This window comes from Takifugu flavidus, chromosome 8 (assembly GCF_003711565.1).
Source record: "Takifugu flavidus isolate HTHZ2018 chromosome 8, ASM371156v2, whole genome shotgun sequence".
NCBI classification, from domain to species: Eukaryota; Metazoa; Chordata; class Actinopteri; order Tetraodontiformes; family Tetraodontidae; genus Takifugu; species Takifugu flavidus.
Window position 1 is genome coordinate 3,223,274 of NC_079527.1, and position 14,425 is coordinate 3,237,698.

The 14,425-nt window shown below is 42.9% G+C and overlaps 1 protein-coding gene across 9 annotated transcripts in view; it reads left to right on the top strand.

The window, feature by feature from the left end:
* agrn (agrin) overlaps positions 1-14,425 on the top strand; it is a 199,016-nt gene that overhangs the window by 114,563 nt on the left and 70,028 nt on the right. For all 9 annotated transcript variants that reach the window (XM_057039710.1, XM_057039704.1, XM_057039706.1 and 6 more), the window contains one exon: positions 13,650-13,874. In XM_057039710.1, coding sequence (XP_056895690.1) covers positions 13,650-13,874 — 225 coding nt within the window. The remainder of the gene's footprint in view (positions 1-13,649; positions 13,875-14,425) is intronic.

The following is a 14,425-nucleotide window of genomic DNA, read 5'->3' on the forward strand; positions in this document are numbered from 1 at the left end:
TCCATCGCCAGGGCATGAAGTCTGACAACCTAACTATCCCTTGACCCAGTTTTTTATAGAAACACATGCAAATTATTGATGCTAATTCAGTCCAGTCCAGTCCTTCTTGGATGACCTCATCTTCTTCTTCCAGTCCCATTGGATGCTGACACAGTCCTTGTTCTCCGTTGTCTTCCAAATGGCCAGGTCAAAGTTCACCTTCTTGCAGAGGAACTTATCAACACCAGTAAACTATTCTGTCACGTTTTACGATGGGGGTTTAACTCTTTCCGTCTGACTGTCTCCTCCTGCCTCCAACTGTCTAAACAACATTCATGTCAAGGAAGAGTCAACTGACTGCTTATCTTTATTCCACTTACTAAACATTCTACCATTCCTAACTTCTAAAGTGCTTCTAACAGAAAACAGAAACATATGGTACAACACATGATAATAAATAAAGACAATTCTCTTCAGTCCCTTCACTGGGAACAGTTCTCCACTGTCGTTGTCATCCTGACGTTGCCTATTGTGCTTTTCCACGTGTGATCTTCCCCACTTATGCTCCAGTCATTTTGAACAAAGCATTACGCTTTACCAGGACAAACAGCCTTTCCTGCTTTACCCCACGATGCTTACAGGAGTTGTGTCCACGCCTCTGTCTTCATAACTCACTGGAGCTTGTCACCGACACACCTCTGCAAAGTGTTGCTTCCCCTCGAGCCGCACACATCTGGCGCAACAGTTGAAATATGCTATTTGACCAGAATTTGACAGCAGAATCGCAACGCTGAAACGCTCCGTGAACAGCGCAAGTCCCCTCTGGTCGACATGCGATAGACTCACACATCACGCACCTATTTGCCCCCATTTTAACGTTAACACAGGCTCACCTTTTTTCTTTCAGTTAAGATGGATGGTTTTGGATGGGAGGTTCACATTCAGGGTCATCAAACAGGCCGGTGTTGAGCCCATACTAATCACTGGTATTGGTATAATTAAAAGAATCAGCCTTTAGATCGTCCCAGCAGGGGGGGGTTCTCTAATGAAAGCCAAGAAAAAGCAAGTCAGAGGCAGAGAGAAAGTGTGTGAGACTGAGAACAACCAGCAGAAGCACTTTGGAGGTTAGAAACAAGAGGTGTGCCCATTTTTATGTGTGCATGATGATGCGTGTATGTGTGTGCGGGCCACAATCAGCCAGGGAAGGTGCGCCACGTCGGCTCTGCTAATATTGAACTTGCAGCCGAGTAGTGAAAGCACTCCTTTCCCCAAAGGGAGCTGCAGAAGTGCTACAGAACTCATCTTGTGCGGGCACTCTTGTGGAACATGGAGTTTTCATTCTTCCAACTTTTTCTCCTTGAATGACTGCAACAAGTAATGCAAAAAAAAAAAGGAGCACTCGTGTGTGTGTGTGTGTGTGAGTGTGTGTGGGGTGACTGGCTTTCAAGAGAGTGATCAATGGAGATTGATTTTGTGTGTGTGTGTGTGAGTGCGTGTGTGCTGGCCATGAGCGCAGCCCGCTGCCTCCTACTCCGTCAGTCCACTCTGGGCGCTCTCTTTGGTGCTTTGGAGAGGGCTTTATCTCCCCACCACCGACACTCTCCTCTCAGTGAAAGGAGAAAGGCATCAGTGCTCCACACCTGCTGCTCCGGCTCCTCTGACATACTGCAGGCAGCCAGCCCCACTTCAAGGTGCACGCGAACCTTTCCCACTCACACTCTATGGCGGTTTTAAGTTTTAATCTATGGCTGACTTTGTGGGGTCCTTTAGAATGCACCTGTATTCAGTTTATGTATGGACCACTTAAATGGATTAAACCTGACTGGAATGGTTGTACTTTTTTTTATTCAGTTGTTGCTGTGCTTAAAGCATCTCTCCAGAATGTTTTGAAGTTTGGGGAAGATTTTAGACGATTTGGGGCCGCCTTTAAGAGTTTTTCAGAACCTGAACAGCATGTGGGGACACATGACGAAAGGCTCAGCGTTGAGTATAAAAAGATCAATCGGATTCCGACGTCAATTATTTTTGATGAACATGACTGTTTTCCAGGGAGCCTGACGTATCTTGTGGAGCATCATTTCCAGGGCTCAGATGTGGTTTTATCAACGTTAACTCGTGTATAATATGCAAGTGAAAATTCAAATGAAGGTGGATTCATTGCAATTTTCATATGAACAGCAGCATAAAGTCATACATTACTTCATTTCATGGAATTTATTGCAACAAAAGCTACCAAAGCTTGCCTTTTTTAATTAGCTACATTGGACATTCAGAAATTATAGACAGAAACTTATTAATATAGCATTTCTTAGAATTTACATTTTATAATATAATCACATAAATGTATTCAGTAAATCATTTAATTGGCTAAAATTAGTCCCCAAACCTATTGAAATCCCTTGAAAAGCAAAGTTATTGCCCTATCTAATCAAAAAGGGCTTTTTTTCCCTTTCCATTGCTGAGCTATGACATAAATTGTTTCCATTGAGAGATAACTTGTTTCAGGGCCGACCTTCTTACCCCAGCTGTAGTTTTTGTTTTTGCTGCTCTGGCTCATTGTTGAGGTGTCTGGGCCGGCCTGGATAAAGCCCTGATTTATCCCCTCGCAGGACCCCTGGCTGGCTGGGAGGGGAAGGCTTCAGCAAATCTCCTGCAGGCATAAGCCCCAGTCTGCAGCAGAACTGGATCCAACCTGCTTAACTATTACCTCACGTAGCCCCTCGCACTTCCTCCTGTTCACGTTTTTTGCCCACCCGTGCTTTGATCACCTCCTTTTTAACCCCCCCTTCCCCTACTGAGAGCTGCAAACAGCAGCCAAGCAGATAACACTGGTTCCTAAAATCTGAGTGACAATTACTCTTCTCTGCCTCAGCTAGCTTTCTTTTTCTTTAAATTGTCCATTTCCACTTCTGCCCCTCTTATTCTTCGTCCTTATAGCTCCTCACATCGTTACTGTTGTGCCTTTTTGTCTTTCCCCAATCTCTTGTCTTTCTCTCTTCCATCTGTATAACACCCAGGTAAAAAGACTTTTTCTTCATCATTTCTTTTCCTCCCTCCCTCCCTCTGCTCTGACATGCCCCCCTGGAGATTTTAAGACAAAACCTCCCCGCTACTCTCCTAAGCACATCCCACAGATACAGACTCGCCAAAATGCAGACAGTTATCAAATTTCTCCAGGCTGGTTTGTTGAACACATTAGTATGCACCCACAATAACACACGGGGCGAGAGGTCATTGTAAATAACTCCATTTTCAGGCTTTCATTTCCCTGAGGCATTGACTCTTGCTTGGTATTCATAACAATAATGTCCAGAAACTGAAACTGCACACGTGTGCGTGTCTGTGTGCGCCTGCGTGTGCGTTCTGATAACCTCCTGCATTTAGATGTATGGAGGCCTATCAAAATATAAACACACTGCTGGCAGGAAGTACATTGACACATAGGACATATAACACACACACCCCCCCACTCAAAGACATAATATGGCGCCGGTCTGTGCTCGCCCATACTTGTAAGACAAATCCAGTCTTCTTCATCTCTCCCACTCTATCCAGCGTTCACCTCTGTACGTCCTGCAGGCACAACGCAGCTTATCCACACACATTCACATCCCTTCACCCCAAATGCCATATACGCCCACTTACACACGGACTGAAACACTCCCACCGCCCTCCCGCCTAATACACGACAAGGTGTTGTGTTTTGAGACCTTTTTTAATGTATTCATGCATTTGGCTCTGGCCGAATAATACATTTTTTTTATGTTCCCTGCATATATTTTAGGAGTGATGGAAAAAGGTTGGAATTAAAAGCCGAATGGTATTGAAAGCACAAATTAAACACCAGCTCAGCAGACAATGGACAATCTTTCCTGTTATTTTTCATGGGAAGACAAAAGAAGAACAGCTATGGTCAGAGGCTTAAAAGGATATTTTTTATTGTTCCTCTTTGTTTTTATGTAGCATGACTGTGAAGTTATTATTTTCTGCTCTACCACTTTAAGTATAAGTACCCTTTTGGGGTGCCTCTCCTGGCATCTCACCCTGCTACCAGAACGGCTCCCAAGTTTTGTCTGCACCAGCTATTGAACCAGCAACCCACTGCAGTCTTATCCCATCACCACTTCTTTTTCTGAATAAGCGAACACCACATTTTATATTATTTGGAAATTCCTTCCTCGAGGTCAATATCGATTATGATTCAGCAAAAACTGCAGTGTGCAGCAGGAACCTGCATCATTACTGCCTGTCTGCATGTAAAACCCTCCACAGCGTTTAAATGGCTGAATCCTTTGCTATTAAAGCTTAGAATCATGCAGCAGGAACGCGAGTTACAGGTTTTGTTTATGCTGGTCATCAAGCCATTCTTATGGCAAAATCCTGCATGATCCAAAGCTTTGCCAATAACGTTTAGCATTTCAGCTGCTTTATAAGCCATATATCTATATTCCCTACACAATCAGTCCTGCCTCACTAGTTTTAAAGAGCGTCTCATGAATTGCATTCATAATGGCGTTCGCATCAAGGCAAGGACGTAGCGTTGACCTTGATGTAAAGTCCACCAGCGCTGGTGTAAAATGAGTCAGCCAATGTTAAACTTGCACACCTTTTCACCTTCTTTTACAAGGTGTGTGTGCAAATGGGGGGACCCAGCAACATGTGCCCCCACAATGAGCTCATACTGTCTTGTGTCAGGGCCGAGATGAAGTCGTGCAGAGGTTATCGATCCAGCCTTCTGGAGTTCACGTTAGCAGTCTAATAAGATAGTGTTTCCGCCAGGGGTGGAATGCGAATGTGGTGGAAAGAGCCTCCGGACCTGAAGCACAACATTTGTGCTGGACATTATGAAATATTTATCTTCCAAAATGTTGGGCTTTATTTTTATTTTATTTTTTTTATTTTTCAAATGAAAGAGTAAACACGGTCCTGTTGAATGGACTCCGCAGAAGATACCATCTGTTTTACAAAATGTCACAAATGGGGGAGAAAAAAAGAAAAAAGAAAAAATCCCTCGACCGCCTTGCAAAAGAAAATAAAATTAAGTTGGTTTGCCTCCAAGGCAGGAGCTGGAAAAGGGAAAAAGCTGTTTTTGGTGGAAGGGATTAGCTTTTAATTAAAATAGATATCAAGGAAGGACTACCAAACCATATTCAGCATCGGAGTTTTGGTGAAATAAACACTAAAAATATTGGTTTGAAAAAGCAGACGCACACAACAAAGATTCCTCTGAAAACAGAGGACAATCTCGTCACCATTTGCATACTTGCGGATTGACTCCCATTCCCTACTGCTCCGTTTCACACTTTGGGCTTTGCAATGGTAGAATTATTTAATGTTGAATTCCTCTTGCGTGATGGTTGCTCTTATTCGCTTTCTTTTGTTCCCCGAAAAGCTGCAACATACACTCTAAGACAGTACGTCACCAATATAGTGGCACCAACCTCGGCTGGAGCTAATTTGTAGTCTAAATAGCTTTCAGTACAGTTCGTATGTTCCTGTCATTGGTGGAAGTGATCGTATGTCCCTTGTGTGTTCCTGTCATCTTTACAATGTCCTGGCAGCTTAGATAATTGTAAACTGACTCAATCAAATCACTTTAGCAATATGAATGCACCTTTTTTCGCTGTTTATGCTAATCAAGTTCACTTGAGTCCAACTGGAACACCAGCACAGGACAATATACTTTAATTTGACCCAGGGAAATGGTTTTGTTTACAGAGTCCTGCATGCACACACACATACACACACGCGGCATCTGCCCGCATTAATAATGCTTGTCAGAAAATAAAAAAATAAATAAATTCAAGTTATTTTCATCTGCGGTTTGTCCCCGAATAAATGTCGCCGCCTCGGCTACAATTTCATTTTGTCTCGCCATAAAAGAAGCTTATCAAATGGCTTAAATTAAATTGTTGTCATGTCAAACAGGGTAAAATTATTCATAGTTATCGTGTTTATTCGATTCTGAGCGTGTTTTTCCCTGCATGTGTTTTCCTGTCCCTAAACAGCGAAGTGTTGTTTTAACATTAGGCTGTTACTGCTGGTGAATTATGTTTTTTTTTACCTCATTGAGATCTTTCTGTTTTGCTTCTTCAGCTGTTTGTGCGATTTTCACTCACATAAATTATGAGTGAATTAAAACTCATAAAAGCCCAAACTTTATCCATTTCTGTGTGTGAACTTTGAAGCGCTTCCACCTCAGACATCTTCAGTCTTGGCGTCCTTTTGGGAAAACACTTGAACGTAAACCTCTCCAGTGCTGCTGTACGCTGATAACAGCGCTGAGTCTTTGCAGCACTGAACAGCTTATTGGAGCCAGCCATCACTCATTAGGGTGTGTTGATGGCAAAGGCCAAGACGTGTATGATTATCCGACGCTTCACTGCCCATCAGAGCTGATTTAGACTCTCCTCTGCCACTGGCTCCTGTTAATTGGGGACTAATGAACAGAAACCTGCAGCATATGCATCACCTTGTACATTTGGGCATTTGCACCTCAGACCTGTGAAGCTACTTTGGATGCTACAGAGGATTTCACTTCCACGTGCTGAAGTGCAGTTTTAACAATTCCGTTTTGTTTTTTTTTCGGAATCAGCCAACTCTTAATCCAGAATAATCATATTAACTCGCTGAAGTGGCTCTTCATTTGACCCAGTAGTCCCTCTAGAGCTGTACAAATTAAATACTTATTGACATTAGTTCAACAAAAAGCAGATACTCAATTTTCTGCTGCATTCCAACTCCAAAATCTATGTTGCCAATGTTACTTCAAAGCGCTTTAAGGACAAAAGCAGCACTTTTGATCCATGTGTTGACATTTTTCCAGTTTTAAACAGTGACTTTTTTTTCTTTTTTCGCCCCCATCATGCGGGCTCAGGGAGGATTTAATCAAGTTGGGCTTGCCTACCGTATATGCCATCTAAATAATCCTGACAGCATGGTCATCACTCAATTAAAACCTTGGGTAGATGTAAACAACATCCATCTACCATATGTACTATAGTTGTCCGTCGGCCTTCTATTAACCAAGTCTCATCCATGGAGGTGTTGAAGCCATTCCCAGCAGTCATTAGGAAAAAGCCCTGGACATGCTGTCACATACTTTGCACTCAAGAGAAAAGCCCCTGGGAATCAAGCCCATGACCTTCTCAAATATATAGAGGTTATAGAAGTAACCACTTCCACCAGATTCTAAACTGTGTACAGTCATTTAGGCCTCCAGTCTTCTCATGTGTTCGATATTGTATAAGTTTGCCTTCAGTTTAGGTTTGATTCTGGACATTCTGTGTATAGTTTCCCTGTGGGTTTCTGCTCTGGTTTCCTCCCAGAGTGCACATTAGATTGACTGGTAACCCTAATTTTCCCCTAGGTGTGAGTGAAGGATGTGTATATGCTGTAATGGCCTGCCGATCTGTCCTGAGTATATTCTTCCAGCACCTCCTGTTGACGCCAAAAGCATAAAATTCAAGTTAACAGGGGATGGATGGAGGGAAATGCTCAAAAAACATAATGAAATGGGATAATTAGGTTAGTTAAATTTACAATGCACAATAATACCGGATTACTTCTAATTTACAGACCGAACGCAGCACTTGGTAGTTGTGCTTTAAAATAAAAACAAATCTTTCCAGATTGATTTTCAGTGACAAAAATGACAACCTGCCATCTGTCTCACACACTTAAGTATTGATGTCACTCGGTAGTTAACCTCCAGTAAAGAGGAACAGGAAATTTAAGATGTTCCCCTCTGTGGAGCATCTCTCAAATGATCACATATGATACAGTCTAAGAGAATTTCTGTCCCTGTTCGCCGCTTAACTCAAGAATTTTTCAAATTGTGACATTTACGGGGGGGAGAAAAGCTTCTGTCAACATTTGTCAGAAACGTCACGTGCGGATGATTGAATCTATCTGTTACATGCGTTCTCTTCCCGTGCAGTCGTTTCAGAGCACCATCTGTGCTACGCAGCTTCTTTCAAGCATGTGATACCTGCTGTCGAAAATGTCAGCGACGGAACAGAGTCTGATATTTCGTCTGAAATCAGACGACGCTACGTGACTGCAATATGTCAACAAACATATTTTAGGTTGGGCAGCTCTGCTGTGTCTCCCAAGAGCAAAAAAACAACAGTCCCTGTCATCCATCGCCCTTTTTCTGAAGCGTGGGTGATGAGAGGTAAGGTTTGTCTTTCTGTTAATTTTTTTGGGGGGGATGGGGGGGGGGTTCTCAAGGCTAAAACAGCAAAGTGTATCGAAGAGAGCAACAGCTGCAGCTCAGTGGAGTTCTTTGAAGGAACACATCAAACAGTGAAAATCTCGCAGCTATTGGTCTCACAGTGCAAGAACTAGGTGCACACATGTACGCGTGCATACGTGCGTGAGCGAGCTTGTCTGTGGAACCGTTAATCCTTTGGCCTTCTTTCAGTGCGTTCCATTTCTCGGTCCAGCCGCTGAGGCCTTAGTTGAGAACGTAGGCCTTAGCTCTTCATTTATGTGGCTCTTCTATGTATTTTTATTATTGTACCTATTCCATTCTGCTCTTTCCTTGCCTCCACACTTACACTTATTCCTCTCAGACACATTTGAGCTTCAGTACATTAGTTGCCTCTTCCCCTTTGCGTCACACCACCAATATCAATTAATTATGTTTTCGAAGAGAGCTCGTGTTGATGATTAACATGCCCAATATCTAGCCACAATTTATTTTTTTGTCTATTTTGAAATTAAGGAGCTTCTATATGCCAGTGGATTGTTTTTTGACAGCTGAATGGATCAGCCAAGCACCTTTTACATTGTTTTCATCAGAAAATTAAATAATGCAAATCTAAAAGCTAGCTTGCTTTTGTTGGATTTCATTAGCAAGCAGTCACAAATAGGACTATCCAAGTAGCCGAGGCCAAGTTGGTAGATGCAATGTGAGAAGGTTTATGACACATTTCATTGCAGTTTTAGGTTGGGTCGCCAGAATCTGTATGAAAAGTATGAAAATGAAGGTAGAAGAGGATTTAAATACACAACAAAGGTGGTGGAGACAGCTAAACACGGATACAGGTGAGGGTAGCAAGGTAGGGTGAGGAGGGAAGCGAAAATTAACAATAGCAACACAATAAACGAGGAAATACTTCCTAAACCTAAACAAAAACAGCACCATTTTTGCTTCAAGTGTCTGTTAAATGTCCAGTCATGTTCATTCTCTAAAGTACTCTTTAGCTCCTGTAAAGTATTATTTTACTAATGTTAAACTGGGATGGTAATCTGATTTATCAATTATTGATCAAGACAAAAGCCAAGACTATTTTAATTAAGTATGAACAGTGTGAGATATCCCCATATTTTAGGTCAGAACTTATCAAGCACCCCCTGGTGGTAAAGTGCAGTAAAGGTGTGCACCAGCTCAATATCAGGTCTTTATATTCCATCTCAAATCTTCTTCTATTCCCAAGGATTCCCACAAATCATTTATATCCTGTTGGGGGGGTTTCATCACGCTCCTGCAGCATCTGCATCGACAAGCAGCCGCATTGGTTGGAGCTTGACACCGGGATGCCCTTTCATGGTCGTCACTGCACATGAATCTGTCTTTTGATTAGACAGAAGCCGACATTATAGCCTGGCATTCTCAGATATTCAATTATGCATTAGTCCACTGAGGCTGCAAGAGCTGGGACTGGTCCTCGTGTTCTTTTTGTGTCTCTTCCCTCAGCTTTTCATTTCCTGCTACCTGCGGATCAGGTTCACGCACGCTGGATTCAAACTGCCACTTTCCATGGTTTGAAATCCCAGATGTGGGCCTTTCTTTATGGACTTCTCATGTTTTCCCCCAATGCCTGTTTGGCTTTGCTTCTTTTTCTTGAGGACAACCATTCACGCCACGCCTTGTCAGAGCTTTCCAGTATGCCAGATGGTCACTAATTAGTAGAAAGAAATTTCCACAGCTGTCAATTTGGAAGTCAGCAAGTGCACAAAGTAAATAGAGAGCAGGACAGACACGGCAATACGAACGTACAAATGTTCCTTACGTGCATCATCAGCAGCTCTGAGTGAAACCGGTGGACAAGCGGAAATCTACTGTAAATGCCCCGTCTCTCTGTCTTTGACAGTCTTGCTGTTTCTTATTGTTTTCGCCTTTTTCGTCTTCCCTTTCCCGCTGTTAGGGGGTGCCGTGGTTACTCGATTAAAGAACACACGGTGGATTCTTCTTGCATCATTGCATTTGATTAACTGCAACCCCAGGCTCCTTCCCTCACCGCTATAAAGAACACAGGAAGTGCACACACACATTCTCCTACCCCATATAGATCTGAGCGTGGCTTATGTCACAGTGCGAGGCCATCAGGTAGAGGCAGCATGGTGCTGACAGCTCCATGGTCCTAATGAAGCATTAATGAACGATATTATCCACCAGTGGATCAGAGAGCAGCAGAGTTCCCCCACCTGCTCAGGCGTCTGCTGGCTGAGATGAGAGGAAGGGGAAGATCGCCTGGACACCCCCCCCCACCACCACCACACACACACAGACACACACGCACAACTCCTCAAACTTCCCCTCCGTTGCACTTTTCATACCGACATCAGCATTTATCACCAGTACTTCAGGATTCAGTTCCAGCCCTTCGCGCTTGTTCTATTGTTCTGCATTCATCAGGGAACTCAGCTTTTGATTGTTCTACAAATAAGCCATACCACTCACTCAGGCTCCCCTTCTCTTTTCCATATTCATGAGCTGAAGTGCTACATTATTTGAAACAAATTCCCAGCCACTTTGTGGTTTTATCTGTCGAATTTCAGCGCTGTTCTGGCAAATGTTTTGGTTGCAGCAGACCGGAAAGCTCACTTTTTTTTGCCAAATTGTATGGGCAAATGAACTACACAAGCACATTTCAGTGGACTATTTGCAGCACAAATGATCTGTAAAATAAAGTGGACTTAAAGTAGACAACATTACTCTCAAAGCTGCAGTGGAGCTGAAGGTTAAAGCTGCACCAGCAAACGTACTCTGACCGCTGTATTCGAGTAAATCCACTGACATTACAATACTGTAAAGATCTTATGTCAGTGTACAAGCTGCAGTGTCAGTGAGCCGGATTGGATTAATTGAAAACTACAACGCCGGACTGGGATTGTCTGTGAGACCGGTTTTTAGAAAACTTGGCCTAAAACTTGGCCATTTGGAAATTCTAACATAAATGAATAATTGTTTTTGGTGTAATAAGGGATTTAGGCCTTGTACGCCCGTCACACAGGCAGCTGGAGACGTCGCCACTGCTGCTCGTGCTCGATAACTACAACGTCTGTGTCACATTGTGTCTTTATCTCTCCCTTTCTCTCTGCATATCGGTTTCCTTATCTGACTTTTTTTATTATCTTTGCAGGATAAACCCTGCCGAGCTTCTTTTCTTTTTTTATTTCAGTGTGCAAAAATGATTAAATGGCAGCAAGGATCACTGTAATTTAGAGAACCCTCGTCCGCTACGTTTCCCTTGATAATAGTGTGAATATATATATATATATATACTGTATATATACGTATATATATATATATATATATATATATATATATATATATATATATATATATGTCCCCAGAGGTTGCTTTGGTGAGTTTCTTTTCTCTGTTTGTTGCAGGCTTGTTACTCCGATCACATTCGCTCAAACAATTTGCCTGCTTGTCTAAGTCTGTGAAGAGAGGCTTATCGTTACTAACGTCCGTGGAGACTCCGCTCTGTATCCAAATCAACGGCTGTTTCCATTCATATCAAGAGCCCGCACCTTCCCTTCCTATTCCGCCAAGCTCCAGTGCCTTTTGCTATCACCTCGACACCTCCGTTCCTGTCAATATTTCCACCTCGATCAGAGTGAAAACAGACTGTGGTTTTGAGAAAAAGAAGCCTGGGCCATTATTTAATGAGATCGAGAAGTGTTAGATTGGTGTTTACTGTCATATTTGCTGGGCTTTCACCTCATTATCCTCATCTTCAATCTCGACGAGGTGTTTCATTTAGTCTGCAAGTGGAAGGCTCCCAGCAGACCCCCCCCCTCTTCACCTACAACTGCCCAGATTTTAAGGTTACGCTATTATTTACTCCACTGTGGATCATTCATCATATATAAAGGATTTAAAAGGTATCATAAGATTCGTATGTTAAAACTTTAAATCAATGGCAGTTTGTGACAAGATTTCATCCTATTTCTACAGCATAGATAAGATAAGATAAGATAAATAACAAAACTGGGGGGAAAAGACCTGAATAAAAGCTAATTCAGTATTCTAATACAACACATTACAGTGGATTTGGACATCATCTGCATATGTCATTTTTTGTTTTTCCCATTAATTGACATGGATATTCCAAAAATGTGTGGATCCAATCCAGCCATGTTTACATGAATAGAGACAAATCTTAAGGCCAAGACAAGTTAATCTATTGCTGATGGCTCAATGGGCCTGATTTCAATATGTCCCCTCTGGAAGAGTTTTCTAGTTAGAGCTCTAATTTGGCCTACCTTTGATGTGTCTTTGTCATAAATGAGGTCTAGTTGGCTTTCAAAGTTTGCGCTGCAAAACACAACAAATATCAAACGGGAGTCTAAAATAAAGTTCGTTAACAAGCCAGACGCACTAAACCTCAAAAAGACTTGACAGGAGAGGAAGGAAACAGCAGAGCGCCTGTGTGCGTGTGTGTGTGTGTGTGTGTGTGTGTGTGTGTGTGTGTGTGTGTGTGTGTGAGAGAGAGAGAGAGAGAGAGAGAGAGAGAGAGAAAGGAAGTGCCATGGAGATGAGGAAACATGGGGAACATCCTTTGATCAAGTAGGCTCCTTCAGCGTTCTTGTCTCCTCACACATCTATAATAAATCTTTACACATTTTCCTCTCTCCCGTTAGCAAGACTTTCCACCCTGACTGAAAAATAACCAAAAGGATAACCCTGACCTAACCCTGAAAAAAAGCAAGGTGATGAAAGTTGAAATAAGAAACCAAGCCAAATGCTCAGCAAAGGTTTTGATATTTGATATATTTACTTCAGATTAAATCCCATCACGTTGCTTGTGACAACAGAGGGAACGACATCAGATGTTGGAAAGTAATTTCTATTTTTTGTATTTTTTTGCAAAGCTGCCAGACTTAGGAAATGAGAAACCTGCTGTTTCTCGCCTTCTACCCAGGAGAACGCGTGTTTGTCATAAATATGTATAATGGCGTGAAGTGACAGTGGTTGCAATCTGATGACTGCCTTTTATGTGGTGGATGAAACCTGAGGAAAACACTCGCCGCAGCGCCGAGCAGATGCAGAATTAAAGGTTGTCTCCGTGGAGTGAGTCACTCAGCTACAAGTGGCAGATTGTTTAATTAAAAGTGGAACTGCGAATTTACGGAGGGACACGCGCCTCCCCTCTCCCCTCGCTCTCATTTGTGCAAAGGTAAATATACGGAGGGCCGTTTTTCCAGACATTGCAATTAAAGCGTGCTCAGGCGCGATGTTGATGTAAGTGCAAGGCTTGTGCGGAAAATTAAACACAACTTGTTGGGTGAAGTGGGCATTTCCATGGCAGCCAAACCCCATTATTACTTGTATCAAGTACCTGTATTTAATTGCACTAAGGGCTGCTCCTCCCTGACCCTAACCTTTTCTCGGACTAAACGCCAATCTCTTATGCGCTTGATTCCCGCAGCGTTGAAGGACCCCTGCACGGAGGTGACCTGCAGCTATGGAAGCACCTGCATCCAGTCGACGAACGGCTTGTCGGCGAAGTGCATGTGCCCCCTCGGGTGCGTGGGCAAAGCTGAGCAGACGGTGTGCGGCAGCGATGGAGAGGACTACCGCAACGAGTGTGAACTCCACCAGCACGCCTGCAAGAGCCAGAAGAACATACGAGTGCAGTACCAGGGCCGCTGTGGTGAGCTTTACCCTCATGCTTTGACAACGAACAGTGAGTTTAATCTGCACAGCCATAGATCACGTCAGCACTTGTTTGATAAGAGTGAGGGATAGGCTTAACCTTCTTTTTTCTCCAAGTCATGTTCAATTTTTTTGTGCGTTTAGGACCTTTCTTTGCGTCTCCTTCCACACGTTCCTGCTAATTCTGATTCTTCCTCCATTGTGTTTTGCCTCGCACGAGCACTGCTGCCAACTGTTTCCTCTAAGTAGGTCTTCCAAGCTTCTGTTTTCATCAGGCACAGACTTTCTGCCCATCGCCGCTATCATCAGGCGATACTTGTTTACTCTCAAGGCGCTCAACTTTGAGGGTTTTTTTTTTTTGATTGAGAGAAAAAAGAAGAAGAGGAACAAACCCCGTCTCTTATCGTTCACAGCTTGGTGGAGATATGGGATGGGGGAATGATGAGAGTTCTGGTACTGTAAATAAAGCTTTAGTTGGCTAACTTGAATTTAGCAATCTTGTTTTCCCATGAGTCCATAAATCCAGCTATCCCATAATACAGCACCGTC